General features: G+C 39.2%; 2 protein-coding genes across 6 annotated transcripts in view; both read left to right on the top strand.

Annotated features, from left to right (window-relative positions):
• Nucleotides 1–4,412, top strand: part of kcnq5a (potassium voltage-gated channel, KQT-like subfamily, member 5a) — a 116,050-nt gene extending 111,638 nt beyond the window's left edge. For all 4 annotated transcript variants that reach the window (XM_084948567.1, XM_084948570.1, XM_084948571.1 and 1 more), the window contains 2 exons: nt 147–273; nt 498–4,412. In XM_084948567.1, the coding sequence (XP_084804693.1) occupies nt 147–273; nt 498–1,583 (1,213 nt within the window). In that variant the 3' untranslated portion in view covers nt 1,584–4,412. The remainder of the gene's footprint in view (nt 1–146; nt 274–497) is intronic.
• A 317-nt stretch (nt 4,413–4,729) lies between these two features.
• Nucleotides 4,730–19,605, top strand: ddx43 (DEAD (Asp-Glu-Ala-Asp) box polypeptide 43). Of its 2 annotated transcripts, XM_084949563.1 has the most exons (17): nt 4,730–5,100; nt 5,304–5,359; nt 6,953–7,070; nt 8,399–8,566; nt 8,917–8,998; nt 10,238–10,397; nt 14,712–14,830; nt 14,995–15,105; nt 15,195–15,336; nt 16,269–16,369; nt 16,575–16,662; nt 17,399–17,526; nt 17,657–17,766; nt 17,940–18,078; nt 18,158–18,245; nt 19,102–19,263; nt 19,375–19,605. In XM_084949563.1, the coding sequence occupies exons 1-16, from the start codon at nt 4,782–4,784 to the stop codon at nt 19,246–19,248; spliced, it is 2,076 nt and encodes a 691-aa protein (XP_084805689.1). In that variant the 5' UTR covers nt 4,730–4,781; the 3' UTR covers nt 19,249–19,263; nt 19,375–19,605. The 2 variants fall into 2 exon arrangements, with proteins under 2 accessions (XP_084805689.1, XP_084805688.1); XM_084949562.1 differs by having other exon boundaries at nt 19,102–19,605.

Here is a 19,605-nt window from a genome sequence, read left to right as displayed (position 1 = left end):
TTTTTACTAACCCTAACCTTAGCCTTCCGTTGCTTTAGGTTTGTTGTCTGACTTGGGATAACCTGAAATACAGCAGGGATGCCTTCTTATATTACAACGTCATTATTTTTCTAATATAATAATCCTAATGTATGTGTGTATCTCAGGGTGGATCAGATCTTGGGAAAAGGCCAGATTCCTGTGGATAAAAAAATGAGGGACAAACTGCACCCAGATGGAGACTCCCTAGAGGGCATGAGCATGCTTGGACGTGTGTGTAAGGTGGAGAGGCAGGTGGGTTTAAGAAAAAAAAAAGGAACACAGAATGCATGTAAAATGCATTCATAAAATTTTATTACCTCACATTGTTGGTGAGTTGTTTGGGCTCTTGACCAATACCTGTGAAATTTTGCTTTTAACAGTATCAATTTATCTGTATTGGAAACCCCCAGAAAATTTACAGAATAGTATTCAGCTCTTTCAGCCTTGGTTCTTATTCTCTTTTCTTTTGTGCCTAGGTAACTTCCATTGAATCAAAGCTGGACTCTTTGCTGGATATTTACCGCCAAGTCCTACAGAAAGGCCCCTCAGCACTCACCCTCTCCTCCCTCCCCCTGTTTGAGCTGGAGAACCAGCATCATAACTCGGACTACCCGACCTCAATCATTGGCAGGGATCTTCCCTCCCATCAGGGAGGTGAGCCTGTTGGAAGCGGAGGACACAACAGTGGCGGAATGCGTCGTTCTCTCAATCCCAACCCGAGAGGCTTGCGGCTCATACTGGCACCAGCTGATGATGATGCTCCTCCGGACTCAGCCCCTCCATCCTATCCACCATCCACAGCCTCGCTCTCCCCATCGCCTCTGCTGCCCCCTGATAGCCCTTATCCAACTTTGGTCACCACCAATGGTACCCCGAAAAAAGCACACTTCCCTGATCTGCCGCCCCCACCTTCCTCGACGGGGAATTTCACTCTTCAACTCCCCCCTATGGTACACCCCTCTCACCTCCGATGCCCTGCTGACCCGATCTCAGATGATCTGACAGATGGAGTGGCAGTGGACGAGGAAAGCTCTGGCCCCTCTGTTGTTGTAGGATGCGGTGTGGATTCTGACCAAGAAGGTGACAACGAGGCAGCCTTTGGCCAGGGAACGGTTCAGGTGCAGGAGAAGCCTGGCTTGAAATCTGAGGGGGTCTGGAGGAGGCACATGAGCCTTGAGGTGAAGCCCTTGCTGCTTCTCTCTTCGAGCCCAGATGGGAGGGCTTCAGACTGGGAAGGTGGTCTTGGGAAGTCGATCTCTGTGCAGAACCTCAGTCAACCTTTGACCAACCATGCCCCTGGTCTCTCCTCTGCACTCAACAACAGCAGCAGCAGCAATGGTAGCGAACGCAGCACTGCCCATGATGATCTTAACAACTGGGATGATACAGAACTCTTTATTAGAGAGTGCAAACTACAAACATCAGAGGAACATTTCGACTTCCTGTCACAGGGACCTGGAAGCAGCACCTCAGACCTTTTAAAGACTGTGGAGGAGGCTGCACCTCACCCAAAAGGAAAGTCAGAGTTTCTCAGTCAGTCCTCACACATACAGCTGGCATAACCACACTTACTGACAGACACACATTTCCATACTGTATGTAAACACCACTGTGGGTGAAGCCACTTTTTAAAATATTTTTACAGGGCAGTAAACAGATTATGTTGCAAGTTTTACAAATAAATCCTTTCTATACGAACAATGTTTTGATATTTTGTCTAACACTTTTATTCCCAGTTGCATACACACTTTTCATAGGGTACTAAAATTACTACAGCCTATACAGTAAATGAATGTACACGTATGTATGCAAGTGGCCATACTCATGTAAGACAAAATATACAATCAATACACAAAAATGAAAATAACCTTACTGGAAAAACAATATTTTGATGACCAAGTTTTTCATATTTACTATCATAAATTAAAGAAAAAGATGCTTAATTTGAAGAGGAATCTTGGAAGGAATCCTAATTTTATTTCTAGATCCAGACTTGTTGGAAAAGCTGTAGATGCAAATCAAATAATGGGGCGCATTGTGAGAAAAGGTTACTGTCCAACAATTTTACATTTTCGCTGAGTCTGACTCAGCCTGCAAACCCAATTTGGAGTCTAACTTTTCACTTTACAAATTAAAGGATAATGGAAGAAGAATGCTGAATAACTGTCTCACAGCCAGAGCTACTTGCAAGGTACAGAGTAGCTTAAGCTCAAAGAAATCACTCTAACTCATTGGTCAGCTTCTACGCACGTGGTGAAACCAGCAATCACATGTACATGCACATCCGCCGAACTCTTTCACAATCTGACAGTTGTGACCATTAACAATAACTACTACTACTCTAAGAAAGGCCAACATGACAAAGAGCTGAGACTGACTAAGAACTTTTTGTTTCTTGGAAGAAGCAGAGAGTCACTCACTCTGCTAGTTCACTGTCTGTCTTTGGCCACTTAAAATTTCATCTTTTACTTACTCTATGCTTTCATACATATCACTACATGGACAGTTTGAAAAACAAAATATAAATAAAGGAAATAAAGTGTGAGGCCTGGTGTGAGAGAAACAGCTGAAGTATAAAAACTTAAAGGTTGAACCAGGGTTGCATGTGTGCAGACTACAGAATACTCGTTTTCTTCATTTCCTACAATTGCTGAAGTGTTTGTTAATGTTGATGTGGTTGGATGGTTGGTCTAATCTGTCAGCAAACTGTAACTACATTTGAATGCAGCAGACCTAATGGGAAGAAATGTCCTATCAGCACTGACTTAAAACAAGTGTTGGAATTTCTCCCACTTGGTTTGGATAGTAGCCCAGTAAGTTGGATGCAGCTGTTTTGAATATTGAACTGTGGTAGACTTTTAAGTGGGCTTTCTCAGCCAAGCATGAGATGCTGCATGTCTAAGCTGTAATTCAAAAGTGCTCATGCATTTCCTGGTGACTCAGACCTCCATCTGCATGTCAAAATAATGTTTACTCCAAACTTTTAACAAAACGGTACGAACAAAGTCTGCCTACATGATCAATATTATCTGAACTAATTTGATAGAAGTTAAAACCTGTGTTGCTACTTATGTGGATAACCCACTTACTATTTTATGACAAAACTACAACATTTAAAGGCCATTCGTTGTGATCAAACTAGAAAAACCTCACTGATATTTTCTGTGACTTCTCTGATGAAGACTGATCTTAGATTGAGATTATATGTGGCTTATATAAGGACTCTTTTCACCAGGATGTTGGTACGCACTTCATCCTCACTCACCTCAGTCCTAATTAGAATATTTAACCATTCTGGGTTTTATTGTCACTATCTCGAAAATGACTAAAGTGGACCGTTTATATTATGGTACATTTAATCTTTAAGGAGATGTAGAGGCTTATATGTTTTCAGTGTTAGATTTTTGAAAAACTGGTGTCTTGAAAGTGTCTTAATAAACAGTGTTTGTATTGCTGCCTTTCTTTCTTTTAGATAGGTTGACTGGTGTTTAAATGAGAATTATGCACAAAAACTATGTCAGCCATCTTCATTTTTGTTAGTCATTTTGATTTGTTTTGTATGTTGTCACAGAAGTCTTAAAATGTATTGTTTGTGCTATTCGTGTCCTTTTATTCATCTTTTTTTCCTGTTATATCCCCAGAGAGTTAAGTGCATTTCTTAGAAAATTAACATCCTGTAAAAGAATATAGCAAGTATTATCTTCTGACAAATGACAACTGCTAACACTTGTAGACTGATTTTAAAGTGTTTTATAGACCATGCAGAAGTTGTTCTGGTATGATAAAATATATTGTCATCATGAAAGCACAGTGTGTTTCTGTTGAGATTGACCTGGAAATGTAACATTGTAGTTTATGCTTATGTAATATTGACATAGATTTGAGTTGTAGCTATTGATTGAGCTTTGTTAAAAATGAGAACAGGCCAAATCCATAAGTAACAATGAAGCAAGACACCAAACACAGATGGGACAACCTTAAAAACTGCAATTGTTGCCCTCCCCTCCCAAAGAAAACATGCCTATTTTTGCTGTCTGTATATTGCTTGAGAATCCTCCTATTATTTTTTTCTTCTTCACGGAGCTATAAAGGCCTAGTTTGCCTACAGACTATGCATATTGTATAGTTGAAGTCAAACTCCTGCTTTTCAGTTGGGCATCCAGTTCACTTAAGTTATGTCACCTTGGTCACAGACTTTATATGGCTTTGATGGCTAATAATACCATTTCTGTATTGCTTGAACGATAATTTATTACACAACTGGCCTTAAAGCTTGATAATGTTAACTTTATTATTTCTTTGAAATTAATTTATTAAAGTGCACACTATGTTCTCTGGATGAGAAATGCAAAGAATTTTATTATTCATTAATAAAGTACAGGTTATCTGAACTTTTTTTGTTTTTGTGTCTTTTTTGGTGGAAATTCTTAATTTTATTTATTTGTTAATTAATAAGAAGACAAAGGAACATTGCGTTTTGAGACTAAGGAATCTATAGCCTTCAACTCTAAACGGTAGGGTAATTAACAAATGGATATTTCTTAGGCATTTATTTACATTAAATTAAATGTATACACTTTTTTATTTTCTATACAATTAAGCCACGTCTGATGTAAATTTATGAAAATTTACAAGAGTTTTAGAAAAACTAACTTTTCAGGAAGGACGTTAACGCGGCGCCGTCCGCGAATTCACTGTTCGACCGTTAATTGCGTTTACTGAAGTAGTGCGTAGGTAGCTGTTGGGTAGCCAAACTTAAAATGTCTGATTGGGAGGATGAGTACGACCAGGATGGAGTTGCTATCTACAAACCTGCTACAAAACCGGCTTCGGCCGATTGGAAATTTTCATGTAATGACCGTGAAAGGGAAAATGTTGTTTTCGGTGTGAAAAATGGAACCAAATTTGGAGCCCCAAGGGAGAGGAGAGCTAATCGTAGCGGCCCGGGTCCCGAGGTCAACAAGTGGGGAGGTGGAAGTGATCGTGGAGGCCCCGGACGACAGACGACGTTTAGCAATGAAGAGTCTTCCCGGCCTCTGACTATCACAGTGGAAACTACTTCAATTGGGAGAGTAATAGGTACGTTGTCAGAATTAATGCAGAGATGAAATTTACAGTAACAAGTCTTTCACAGTCTTAGCAAAACTGCATTTAGTTGTGTTGTTAGCGTTAGCTTAGATTTGATGGGTCCGCGTGAAGAAGCTGTGTAGGTGATGAGGTTGGCCTATACCCTGGAGGTTCTGCAGGTTTAGACTCTAAAACACATTTTATTCTGTTAAAAGGTCGTGGAGGAGCCACAATTCGTGAACTTCAAGAGAGCTCTGGTGCAAAAATTAAGGCAAGTTGGTTGATGTTGTGTTAAACTAGTACAACAAATCATGGGAAATCACAGTTTAGAAGTAAAAAACAAAAACTGCTTTGACTTTTAATTTGTTTAGATATGGTTATTTAACTTGGACTTGATAATGCCCTCATGACAATAAACACAATTTTGAGCCTTGAATGGATTCTCATTAACTTATCTTTTCCCTTCACCCCCTTTCCACTCTGTCCTCTCCCCTTTTCCAATTCTTATGAATTCATTGTATCACGTTTGGGTTCTTGGGTGCCTGGGTGTTGGGAGAGGTGTTAGGGCAAACAATGCTGTGCCTGGACAACAATGCGTTTCCTCTTTCAGTCTTAGGGGGCAGCTATTTCCTAAGAAATTCCTTTGTGGTGCTAAATCAAACTCCCTTCTAAAACTGAACACCCGAAGTAAGAAGCAAAGCACACACTCAAAACTTATGTAAAAATTGGGCTAATCTCAGGTTTATCAGCCTATTCTCAACATGTTCGCTAACAAGCTCAAATTCGGCATAAGCTTGAGCAAAATGTCAGCATGCTCAGAGTGAACTGCTGAAATATAGATTTGCCAACCTTTTCCTGAGGTTTTCTTTAAATGGGTTTACCTGGCTTGGGGAAGGAACAAGAAAGCAGACTGAGGGAATATTGTAGTTGCCAACTTCCACCTACCAGTTTATCTGTGGTGGGTCCATACCTGTAAAATCCAATAAAGTTCTGCCATAAATTGGGAAAACATGTACTTTTTTTTTTTGTTTGTTCATTTTTAACTGTTAAAAAAAAAGATCATTCTACTTTATTATTTAGGTTACACGCCTAAAAGATTTAGATTTCCATTGATAGTATCAGCTGATATTGGCTATTTACCAGTCTGTTGCTATCTGCATTATGAAGGCCAGTAAATCAAAACATTTTAGAAAAGACAGGAGAAATGCCCTTCAACCATGTTACCAGTGATGTTTCATAGTTTGTCCACCAGAGGGTACTGTGCATCTTCTCTGTTAGTAATAATCAACAACCAGCTGATTCAAGCAGAGTGTAAACAAGAAGATGAATGATATTCAGGGAAATATGTCATGGCTCTGAAAGGTGGGGAAAGGCATTTTAAATTGCCAAATATCGGTAAAGTGGTCTTAAAAATTGTATTATGATCAGGGTGTAGTGTGTGTGTGTGTGTGTGTGTGTGTGTGTGTGTGGTGTTCAGAACTGCAATATATTTTAAAATGTTCTTAATATTTTGTCCCCATGTGTATTTTCAAGTGTTAGAAACACTTAGAATCTGAGTGCATGAAGTTTAAAATGCCATCAAACCATCAAAGTTGCTATCCAATGGTAACTTCTGGTACTGACTGTAAATGATAAAATATAGCGTTTTTAGCTCTGTTTCTAAAAGGCTTGAACACAAAATATATTGAAAACTTATTGGGAAGATGAGTCAAAATGGTAGTATTTTTAGAACAAGAGCGAAAAGTTTAAAATCCCGCAGCCAAATTGACTAAAAATGTGAATATCAGAACTAATTCAGTGCACAGGAAATATGTAAGACGTTATCCTTATGCTGTCTTTGTTACTATTCTGTTTGTGTTTTCAGATAAACAAGGGAGGTTATGAAGGTGAGGTAGTCATTTTTGGGTCCACTGCAGCACAGCAGAAGGCCAAAGAGATGATTGAAGACTTGGTGGCAGAGGGCAACTCCCAATATTGTAATGGTGTGAAATTTATTTATTTAAATTTCTTTTCTTTTAGAAAATGATGACGTTTTCAAAACAATTTTCCTTGGGATTCTTGGTTAATATTTTTTCCACTAACATTTTCTTTAATTCACCAAAAAAGGGAATTGTTTTTAGTACAAATACTATATAATATACATTTTTTTTATTGTAAATTAGAGCCATTTTAAGTTAATACAGTGGACAAGAATTTGTTTTGCTTTCTGTCTGACCCAACCTTTATATTTCTGAGATTAACATAAATCTGAATATCTCCTTCACAGCATTTAATTCCACCTTTATTTTGCTCATAGTGAGAGTTGTACCTAAATAAGAATCCTTTGTCAGTTGAAGCAAGATGTTTATACCTGAGCTTTTGTCCCAAAGATTGCTACATAAGGTTCTGACTTTTGCTGATACACAGTTGTATCACATTTCATTACTGCATTGCATTTAATTCAATTCAATTCAGTTTTATTTATACAGCGCCAAATCACAACAACAGTCACCTAAAGGCGCTTTACATTGTAAGGTATACCCTACAATACTACATACAAAAAATCATATGACCCCCTATGAGCAAGCACTTTGGTGACATCGGGAAGGAAAACTCCCTTTTAACAGGAAGAAACCTCTGGCTTGACTCCAAGCTTCCTCACAGTGTTACTGGAGGCCAAGTTAATGGCATCCAGAGTAAGAATCTGGTTAGATACCATATCTCTAAGATTTTCAGGGCTGAGTACAATAACCTCAGTTTTATCTGAATTTAAAAGCAGAAAATTAGAGGCCATTCAGGTCTGTATGTCTTTAAGACATTCCTGCAGTTGAACTATTTGAGGTGTGTTATCTGGCTTCATGGATAAAATGTAAAGTGAAAATATATGCTATGTCTTCTGATGATACTGCCCAAGGGAAGCATTTATAATGTAAACAGAATTGGTCCAAGCACTGAACCCTGTGGAACTCCATAATTAACCTTAGTGTGCGAAGAGGACTCTCCATTTAGATGAACAAATTGGCGTCTATTAGACCTGTAATACCTGCAGCGTGCTCTAATTGTTCTAATATAATATTATGGTCAACAGTAACGAACGCTGCACTGAGGTCTAGCAGGACAAGCACAGAGATGAGTCCACTGTCAGAGGCCATAAGAAGATCACTTGTAACTTTCACTAAAGCTGTTTCTGTGCTGTGATGGGCTCTGAAACCTGACTGAAACTTTCCAAATAAGCCAATCCTCTGCAGATGATCTATTAACTGTTTGAAATGAATGATATGAATTTTTGATTCTTAGTGAATGACTATGAAAATATGGATTTTCTTCTCAGGTTCTCGCAGAGGACAAGAGTATGGAGGAAGATGTGGAGGAGAAAAGAATGGCTCTGTCTGGTCTACTGCTGAATTGCAGGCTGCAAATGTTGTCCAGGACCGTCCATCCATAGACTGGGACGCCATCCGGGAGAACAAGGAGAAGTATAAGGAGCTCAAGTGGAAGGGTAAGTGATCATATTTGTCAAAAGGGCACATGACTTCCTATTCAAAACTATTTAGCTATTGATATAGCTTAATTTGGCATTATTGTAGGATAATTGATTAGAAATTAAACCATGCGCTAAAGTTAAAGACTTCAAGTTAAAGACTTTAGTTTTTTTGGTGTTGGGGATGGAAATTGTGAACCCCATGCACATGTGCCATACCTATAAAATGGCTAAAATCTTACAGTTTATTAATGCTAAGTTACCCTCAAATATGTGATGTTATAACACCAGCCAGATAATAAAACTTAAATTTGCAAATATAATTATCCAAAGCTAAACTTATTTTGTGATATTTTTGCTTTCTTCAGACATCCCACCTATCAAAAAGAAGTTTTACACTGAGGCACCGAGTGTGGCCGTGCTTACAGCAGAGGAAGTTGGTGAATGGAGGTAAATCTTAGTGGTTCTTGGTCATATGCCCATGTACTTCCATATGACAGGGTTTTACATGTATAAACAAAATTTAAGCCAGTTCAGAAAGGAAGATCTCCTCTGTGCTTTCCGTGATGTTATAACACCAGCCATAAAAGACTTAGGTTACCATGCTGACAACAATACCTTAAGTTTGTGAATGTGATAACTCAATTTATACCAGAAGTCTTTCTACTAAAATCTTGAGTATCTCGGTGACCTTGACCTTAAGGTCAGAGGTTAGGTTTTCTGAAAATCTTATGAATGCCATAACTTGAGAACAAAGCTCATTTCTGCTGCTTGTATCCATGATCTCATTCTTTCGGTTCTTTTGGTCAATACCCAGAGCTCGTGACCATAGGTGAGGGTAGGTAGGGTAGATCGACCAGCAAATTGAGAGCTTTGCTTTTACACTTAGGTTTCTATTCACCGTAACAGACAGCGTTTGCATCACTGAAGCCATCTGGTTAGCACCAATCCCTCTGATCCCCTGCTCCACTCGCTCATGAGCAAGGCCCAGAGATTAACAGAGCTGTGGCATTTCTCAACAACAATGCTCCACCTGGTGGCAGGTGGCCACATAAAATTTAAGACTCAACAATTTACCAGCATTTGGGCATCAATTAAAATGTTGACAGTTACATTAAATGACTAGTACGTCTGGTAGCCACTGGTGACATTAGCAACAATTAGTTGACTACTCGCGCACATCCCTAGTTCAAATACAGACGGACAGTCTCCGAGTGGTTGGATTTTTCATCCAAAAACTGCTGTAACATTACTTTTGTTGGGCTGTTTTTCCTCACCAAGAAGGATATGTGGTGGGTTTATCTAAATAACTACTTTTTAGAACTCTGCTCTCTGGCTTTATGGGTTGTGCCTGTGATCATTCTCTTTCTGAAGTCTGCCCTTGATTGAGTGGAGTCTCCCGCTCTGACTTTCTTGGCGTTTTTATATTTGGTACATTTTGAATTTGGAGCACGTTCCCCTTAATGTCTGTGCTTTTATTTTTGTATGTGCTTTTTATCTAATGGCATAAATTTGACACTGACAATTGATCACCTTTTAAAAGAGGATGGAAAAAAATACACAGTTATTCAATTTATTGTAATGTTTCTGATATTTAACCTGGAACCAAACACATGGTATTCATCTGCGTTTAGCATGGTACTTGGTACTTTGAATCTGTTTTCATGTTTGTTTACACCTTTTCCTCAGGAAGGAGAACAACAATATCTTTGTGGATGACCTGAACGAGGAAGAAGAGAAACGGCAAATTCCCAATCCCTGTCGCACATTTCTTGAGGCCTTTGAGCTTTATCCAGAGATCATGGAAAACATTGACCGGGTTGGCTTCACCAAACCAACCCCCATCCAGGTATGATCGTGGCACCATAGCAGTTTTTGTTTGTTTGTTTGTTTGTTTGTTTTTTATCAGTTTAACCATAGTTAAACTTATAAACGTATTAATAAGTTGTAATGATAAATATTTTGAATGTGCCAAATCAGATGAATCTGAATTAGCACAAATCTCTCTGTTGGAATTCTCAGATGTGTGTAAAACCAAATATTTTAGTTTGTTTTATGTGTAAAATGTTTCTTTGTAAACCAGGGAGATTCTTTACCTTATATGTTGTGTAAATGTGTTGTAGGTGGGTTTGGGAACAAAAACTTTCAAATCTGTTAGTGTGTGTGTTGCAATGACATATGCACCTGTAGTGACATGCCCTGTTTCTGCTGTGGGCAAATCCAGTGTTTGACTTCAGTGTCAGCTTTAACAGGAACTCAGCCTATTTTATTATAAATTCTTGGAACTGAGCCAGTAACTGTTGTAGTCTTTCCAAGAAGCAGAACTGAAAATCAGTTGTAGGTGGCATCATGTGTGGTTTTCTTTTTGTTTTGTTTTTTAAGAAAGGGAAAAAATGCATTATTTCTCTCCGCACACACACACAATACTGCTTTCATTGAGTTCCTTGATCTAATCTTTTCATTTTTAAAGGTTTTCACTGTGTTAAACGTAATTCTAAGTTTTACTTCCAGGTTCTCACTAACTGAAGTTGCTATATAATAGGGCTGCCACGATTAGTCAACTATCAAAATCGTTGACGACTAATTTAATAGTCGACGCATCGTTTGAAGCTTTCTAAGATCCTGAAAGACGCAGGAATAAGTAAATGGTAAATGGCCTGTATTTGTATAGCACTTTACTTAGTCCCTAAGGACCCCAAAGCGCTTTACACTTACATTCAGTCATTCACCCATTCACACACTGGTGATGGCAAGCTACATTGTAGCCACAGCCACCCTGGGACGCACTGACAGAGGTGAGGCTGCCGGACACTGGCGCCACCGGGCCCTCTGACCACCACCAGTAGGCAACGGGTGAAGTGTCTTGCCCAAGGACACAACGACCGAGACTGTCCAAGCCAAACTGCCAACTCTTGAGCCACGATCGCCCCAGTAGGATAGTAGGATTTAAGACTGAAACAGAAGATGGCAGCAATGCATGTACAAGAATGGCAGCTGACCCTAAACGCCAAAGAAGCAGTCTCCGGTATCGTTGCTGTGTCCAAATTCAGGTGCTGCATCCTTCGTAGGCCACATTAAAAGGCCGATTACGTGACAGCGATGTGATGAAGGCTGTCCAAATTCAAAGACTCCGACAAATGCGGCTGACAAATGCGTCCTACTTTTCCCCAGATTTCAAAGACGGGTCAGGTGTATCCTTTGTGGCCCAGCTAATCCCAGAATTAATAACGCAGCTCAGCCAATTCCAGTTTCCAACAATGGCGGAAGCTACTTAGTTTGAATATTTTACCCTTTCTGCGTCACAAAATAAACTTAAGATATTTTCAGGCGAGAATGTAGTTGTGTAAACTTCAAATGTCTGTTCAATCTATCAAGACATCGCATATTTGCAAAAGTCCTCCGACATTTTCGGAGACAAGCTGACCAAGAGGTCAAGGCTCACTAGAGCCGGCAAGAACAGCGAACTCCCGGCACATCGTTTTCAGACCCCCGCGGTCTTTCGCTACTCAGGTTAAACATGATATATAAGTCACTCAGATAACTTAAAAATGAGTAAATTGGTTTGGCTCAGATTAAAGTTATAGTTTTTACACAGCTGAATAAACGTCAAACCGAAAACTGATTAAACAGAAGTGTGAGATATTAGAGAATTTACTCCAGTGTACTGTTATATTTGAGCGAGCAAGGAGGAGAGGACTGAGTTTATTAAACTCCACTGAAACAATCTGCAAATTTCATTAGAAGTTTAATAAACTATCATCTTGTCTTTGCTTTTAGTTAGCACATACCTTAAACACTTAAAGCTGTATGCTTTTTTTTTGTGTGTGTGTGTGTGTCCTGTCTGGCACTGTAGCACAGCGGTCCCCAACCCCCGGGCCTCGGACCGGTACCGGTCCGTGAGTCGTTTGGTACCGGGCCGCGAGAGTTGAGGCTCAGGTGTGAAATGTATGGTTTTCAGGGTTTTTATCGGTTTTCAGCGTTATTTTGTTATCGTTTTTATCGTTAACTCTGTTTTCCTGGGTCTTTTCACGTGTGTTATGAATAAATCTTCTTTTTTTTCGGTACCGGTACTCGTTTTATTTTGTTGTATTTATCCGCGACACCTTAAAGGCCGGTCCGTGAAAATATTGTCGGGCATAAACCGGTCCGTGGCGCAAAAAAGGTTGAGGACCGCTGCTGTAGCAATCAGAATTATTGTCTGAAGGCCAAGAAAAATGCCCAACAGATTTACTTTCCCAAATGGGCCTTTTGCTATACTGGTCCACTTGATTGTCATAGTTTATTTGATCTTTATTAGTTATTTTTATTCTAAGTTATTGTAATCAGGCCAGACTGGACTTGGGGACGGGAAAGAAAAACAAGAAGAAAAGTTCAGAAGAAAGTTAACAGAAGGAGAGGGAAAGAAAAAGGAGAAAAGAGAGAGAGAGAAAAGACAATGAAAATCTGCTTCATCACCTTTTTTTTTTTTTTTTTTTTTTTTTTCCTCTTTTCCTCTTTTCCTGGATCACCTGTTGAGAAAAAAAGAAAACAAGCAGAAGAAGACTAGGGCAATAGAATAAACAACATCATGATAATCTATGGGAATATAACAGTAAATACTAAATGTAAAACATTATTGTGCAGCACATAAGATCGACAGCGCACAGTGTGCTTTATGGTAGGAGCCAAAAAGGGTGTCGTTTGTGTGTGTGAGCACCCGTGTGTTCACCTATGAGCATGAACGTGCTTGTTTTTAAAAGGTTCCTACATGTAATGATCTGTTAGAGGGTGTGGGGCGCCACAGCCCCGTCCTCCAGGGCATGAAGCAGGTATGGAGGAGATCAAGACTCCAGACATCCGGAGGCCCTCAGAAATGTTTAGCTTGTTGTTTCAAGGTCACAAATATCTTTAATTGTAAGTTAAATCTGCATTTGTAAAATCAACCAGTGGTGACTAGAGAATCCCGTGTAGGTTGTTACTTGTTTTGGAACAGACAATATTTGGATTTTCAATCAAAATTTAAAGAAACGGTTCAAAGTAAACATAAATAATGAGAGGTTTTGACATTACCCTGCTTCTCACATGCCTGAAGCATCCTTCAGTGACTGAGCACCTAATGTATGATAAGATAAGATTTAAATTATCCAAACATGGGGAAATTTGTGTATTACCACAGCTCGGGTACATGTAGCAGAACGAAAGCAACAAAGAGTATACTGTGATAAAATAAGCAAAATGTAATTACAGTGAGCTCTGTCATGCTGGATTTCATTTTTATTACAACGGAAGATGTACGGAATGGAAATGAGCAAGTAGCTGGGATGGCAGCAGAAATAGAGAGCAAGCCACTGAGCCTGTAACTGTTTAATAAAAGGATAAACACAGAACGCACTAGAGACTGATTTCGTTATCTGTTCTCATCCACCACAGGTGATTCAGTTTAATTTTATTTACAGTATCAGGGTAAAGTCCTTGCAGTGGCACAGACAGAAACTCAATCTTACCCTACCAGTAAGCACTGGGCAAGATGAGCTATAAATAATTTTATTAACAGTAATTAAACATTTCCCACCCTTCACACTGAACCTACGCCATGGAGTACTTTCTGGAGTACTTTCTTTTCATACTTGGGTCACATCAGAATTCATGATGGTATGCTGCATAGGGAAATGAAACACCATCTCTCTTTCAAAGTTTAACTTTCATTTCCAGATTTAACTTTCATTTCACAGTAGGAATCTGGTCAGATTGAAAGCAGTATTACAGGTAGTGGAACAACCAGTTCTGTACAATGAATCACTATTTATAGCTCCATACTGTACAACAATGTAAGCACAAGCCTGCTGACATGATGTTGCAGTAATGACAAGTACATACTTGCTTCAATATGTTCTTGGAGTTTTTTTCAGTTGTAGAATAAACAGTTTCTGTCTCTTCAACAGGAGGTTTCTAACATGCGACTAACCTAAACATATATTTTAAAACGTATCATTTTTTTATATATATCATAAAAAATGTTGTTTTTGTTCTTGCATAGTCTCCATATAAAAGATTTTGGGTAATCTATATTTATTTATTTATTTATTTTATTTCTCACATGCTAACATTAAAGTTAGTCTTATACCAGATGTGGAGTTATATATGATGATGACTTTTTAAAATATAGTTTTTAATATTTCTTCAGTCTCAAGCGTGGCCAGTGCTACTGAGTGGCGAGGACCTGATAGCCATCGCTCAGACTGGAACAGGGAAAACACTGGCCTACCTGCTGCCGGGGTTCATCCACATGGATGGGCAGCCTGTGTGAGTGTAGAAAAACCTTATTTTTAGCACAATCTGAGTGTAACTGGCTCCACGTTCTCAAATAATAGATGGCGCTCTTTTGTTCAATTCCTTTCAGAAGAGGATGCCTACAATAATTTTGCCTCTTCCTCTATTAAATCTTTGTCTTTTTGTCCTTTGAGTAGACCTAGAGCTGAGCGGGATGGTCCAGGCATGTTAGTGCTAACTCCTACCAGAGAGCTGGCCCTGCAGATTGAAGCAGAGTGCAACAAGTACCGCTATAAGGGTTACAAAAGGTCATAAGTCACTAAAAATAAATTAAAATCAATGATCATGTGATGTAGAGAGGGCATGATATCGACTTTTCCTTCTGCATTTCTCTCAGTATCTGTATCTATGGTGGAGGTGATAGGAGAGGCCAGATCAACCTAGTGAAGGATGGCGTGGACATTGTGATTGCTACACCCGGCCGCCTCAATGACCTACAGATGAATGAGCTCATCAACCTCCGCTCCATAACCTACTTGGTCAGCTCTTTATGTCTATGCATGTTTGCTTTCCTCAAAGCTTGTGTTGGTCCACTGTGTAGAAAAAAAGCCCATGAAAGTGTTCTTGTAGCATTTGACAGGAAGCCTAATTAAATGTGTAAACAATAGGTGTAGCAATATCTGCGCAGGTCATAGCAAGGATCCACATCTAAAACTAAATCTAAAATTACCAATGTGTTAACTTTTCTAATCTGCAGCCAGCGAAAGGATTATCAAATTAAGAAGAAGGTAAAATCAGAGCTGTCTGTATGCAGATAAACTGTTGATTGTGAAATTTGATTGATTTCTCATAGACTTAAAGTATCCCTTTCTAGTAGGCATACTTGCACATAGAATGGATGGATTTATATTATAATGTATAGGTTGCTAGTAATTTGTGCCATAGTCTTATAGATTAAACTAGCAGTGTACATCAGCGGTCCCCAACCCCCGGGCCTCGGACCGGTACCGGGCCGCGAGAGTTGAGGCTCAGGTGTGAAATGTATGGTTTTCAGGGTTTTTATCGGTTTTCAGTGTTATTTTGTTATCGTTTTTATCGTTAACTTGGTTTTCCTGGGTCTTTTCACGTGACTTATGAATAAATCTTCTTTTTTTCGGTACCGGTACTAGTTTTATTTTGTTGTATTTATCCGCGACACCTTAAAGGCCGGTCCGTGAAAATATTGTCGGGCATAAACCGGTCCGTGGCGCAAAAAAGGTTGGAGACCGCTGGTGTACACCATAATCAACCAGGCTTTTTTTTTTGGGCCCGGAAAATTATACTTTTATACTTGAGGCTTGTAAACATGTAATCTACTGGCTGCTGACACATGGTGCATAGTAGGTGGGTTTTATTTTGTATATTTGGCATACTTGTGTTGTGTGTGGTGAAAACGAGATGCGCTGTCTTTAGTAACTACTCTTTTAAAAAGGTGCTGGACGAGGCTGACCGTATGTTAGATATGGGCTTTGAACCCCAAATTATGAAGATTCTTCTGGACATCCGTCCAGATCGACAGACTGTCATGACCAGGTATAAACAATTTGCCATCAGTGAATGATGAAACTGACCACATGAACACACAACACATCCAATTCAGGAACAAGTGCATTTAAATGGTTGACTTTAAACATGAAAACCATCAAGTATTGGTTGGTGTTCATCCAGAGTTGTAGAATATAATGTATGTATGGAAATTAAAACAACCTTTCTATGCCCGTTATTTCTCATGTTTCAGTGCAACTTGGCCCACAGGTGTGAGACGACTGGCCAAATCCTACCTAAAGAATCCCATGATGGTTTATGTGGGCACCCTGGACTTGGCTGTAAGTAGAAATGAATCCAATCAGTGATTTAAATGTCTTGACTATTTTTTTTTTTTGTATGTTGTCCCACCATAATCAAGGTCGTTAAGTATAAGTTTATTTATATGGCCCATTTACAACAGTCCATCCTTCACAAACTAAAATGCAATTGAAGTAAGTAAAATGCACAACAATGATGAAATAAAAATATAAAAGAAAGAATAATACAAGACAATACAAATAACTAAAACAACAATGACTAAGGCTGTTAAAACAAAATGCTTGGGTCAACATGTGCTAAAGACAGTCCATAAAAATGTATCCTCAGTAAAGATTTACAATGTTCCAGGGTTTGTGCAGCACTAATATTTAGAGGCAGACTATTCCAGAGTCTGGGACCTACCATGGAGAAGCCTCTGTTGCCACAGGATTTAAGTTTAGACCGTGGAATGGTTAACATTAGTTTTGAACTGGACCTCATGGTTCTTTCTGGATTATAAATAAACACAGCTAGGATAGGTAAGAAGGATGAATTAACAACAATCAAACTACTGTATTTCACATGGTTGTTTAGTGACTTAAAAACTAAAAGTTAGCTGGGTACTGGAGAGATGGTTTCTGTCTGACTTTTGCATGTCTGACAGTTGAGAATTTGTTCATTTATTCTTGGCAGACATGTTATTTACTTTAAAGTTCTAAACACCGTATGCCTGTTTGGATTCTGTTTACATGCTTCCTGTGTTTCTATTCTTGTCAGGCTGTTAACACGGTGCAGCAAACAGTGCTGATTGTTCGCGAAGAGGAGAAAAAGTCGTATCTGTTTGACTTCATCAGAAACATGCAACCGGAGGAAAAAGTAATCATCTTTGTTGGCAAGAAGCTTACGTAAGTGCGGAGTTGGTTCATAGTTGTGGCTGTTCACCACTGTTACAGTTGGATAAACACACATCAGCATTGGTACCCACTTTAATCGCGTGTCCTTTGTTTGCTCGTTTCCATTTTTGTTCAACATCAGAGTTGATGACCTGTCCAGTGATATGTGCCTTCAAGGTTTGGCTGTGCAGAGTCTCCATGGTGACCGTGAACAGTGTGACCGTGAAGAAGCTCTCAAGGACTTTAAAAACGGTATGTAACGTGAAGGGAAAAGTGCTTTGAAAAATAGTCTGCATGGCACTAGCAGAGAAAATGGAAACGCATTTTTGTGTGTAGCTGGTGGTCTTATTTTAAACTAAAGACTACCACAAGTAAAGGCTGTTGGATCGAAGTTATGACAGAATAAGTGTTGTATCTTTTTCCAGGTCGAGTTCGTATCCTCGTGGCCACAGATTTGGCATCTCGAGGGTTGGATGTCCATGATGTAACACACGTCTTCAACTTTGACTTCCCACGTAACATCGAGGAATATGTTCATCGTGTAGGTCGCACTGGCAGAGCAGGGTAAGAGAGTGTGCATGCAGACTTTACTGCCAGGCTGTGCTTGTGCTAGCTGGTGATGTTGATGCATGTTTCGTTTCAGACGTTCAGGTGCTGCTGTGACCCTGGTGACAAGAGAGAACTGGAGAATGGCACCTGAGCTAATTCCCATCATGGAGCGAGCAGGACAGGTTGGCAAAAACATATTTTGCGTTGACATGAATACACTTTTGATTGAGTAGACTCTTTTTTTCAAAATGTAACATAATTCCTGAGAATTCTGTGCATGTGTACTTATATTATAATACAGCTGACAAACTGATAGTCCTTTTTTTTTTTTTTTTTTTTTTTTTAATTCTTTATTTCTAAACTATTACTTCACGAAGGTGATTACAGGCATTAATCAACACAATTTACAAGGGAAAAACAAAACAAAATGAAAGGAAAAAGAAAAAAGAGAAGGGAAAAAAAGAAAAAACAGTCGGGAGTAACCAGTTAGCTAGGTTGGTGGTTTCAAGCTTTGAAAAGAAGATTCGGCTTATGGGTATTGGCATATAGGACCCACTTATCCCAACACAAATGGAACCAACCCACCCTGTCATTGACATAAGCTGTTACCTCCTCCATCCTATAAATCTCTAGCGTAATTTCCCACCATAATGACAAGGTCGGTATATCTTGCAAGGACCATTTCTTAGTTATACCTTTCTTACTTGCAACAAGTAAGGCTCTTAACAGACATGTATCATTTTTAGACCAGTTCTGCGGTATACAACCAAAAAAGATTGTCTTCATGTCCAAAGGGAATGTACAGTCAAAAATGCCTTGTAATGTACCATGAATGTCTTTCCAGTAGGTCCGTAGCAAAGAACAGTCCCACATAATATGGGTGTGATGTGCTCGTTGGTGTCCACAGTTTCTCCAACACACAGGAGGATTCCCATCATAATGAGCCTTTTGACACGGAGTAATAAAGAACCTTATCAAAGACTTCCATCCAAATTCCCTCCAGCTAAAAACTGATAGTCTTAACGAATCCTTTTGCAGGACATCCCAGAGGAGCTGTTGCTTATGGCAGAAAGGTATCAAAAGCACAAGAAAGAGAAGGAAATGTCCAATCCAAGGGGAGGACAGGGGCGAGGAGGAGGGAGAAGAAATGGTGGAACAGACCGCGGCCAAAACTGGGGGTTCTAATACAGAGCTGTCCATGTAAGTTTTCCCGCCAAGTTCCTCCACCTTACTCTGACAGGAATTAACAGTCAAATTACTGTATTTCACATGGTTATGAGAATGTTCATTTTCTTATCCTTTTCTCCACAGGCTGGAACAAGGTCTCAATCTACCTGTGTTATTTCTTTTTAATGTGCATTTCAGTTCTTTATTTTCTGTTATTGAAAGGTTTGTTTGCTGGATTATATCTATGATCATTTGGCAACTTGCACCTAATTGTTTTCTTCTCTTAAAAGAATTTAAAATGCACATTTTTCTCTGCCATAAACTCATTAGTCTGTTATCATTCAGAATATTTTGTGCTATCTCTTGGTTGTGGAA

This window comes from Perissodus microlepis, chromosome 13 (genome assembly GCF_051167445.1).
Source record: "Perissodus microlepis isolate ML-2025 ecotype Zambia chromosome 13, ASM5116744v1, whole genome shotgun sequence".
Taxonomy (NCBI): domain Eukaryota; kingdom Metazoa; phylum Chordata; class Actinopteri; order Cichliformes; family Cichlidae; genus Perissodus; species Perissodus microlepis.
The sequence above is the reverse complement of the archived record's forward strand: the minus strand, read 5'-3'. Positions and strand labels throughout refer to the sequence as shown.

Bases quoted from the DNA above. Each gene is read 5' to 3' on its own strand.
- ddx43 (XM_084949563.1), top strand. From the start codon at position 4,782: ATGTCTGATTGGGAGGATGAGTACGACCAGGATGGAGTTGCTATCTAC. The intron at 5,101-5,303 runs GTACGTTGTCAG...TTCTGTTAAAAG, and splicing joins TTCAATTGGGAGAGTAATAG to GTCGTGGAGGAGCCACAATT. The intron at 14,831-14,994 runs GTGAGTGTAGAA...TCCTTTGAGTAG, and splicing joins CACATGGATGGGCAGCCTGT to ACCTAGAGCTGAGCGGGATG.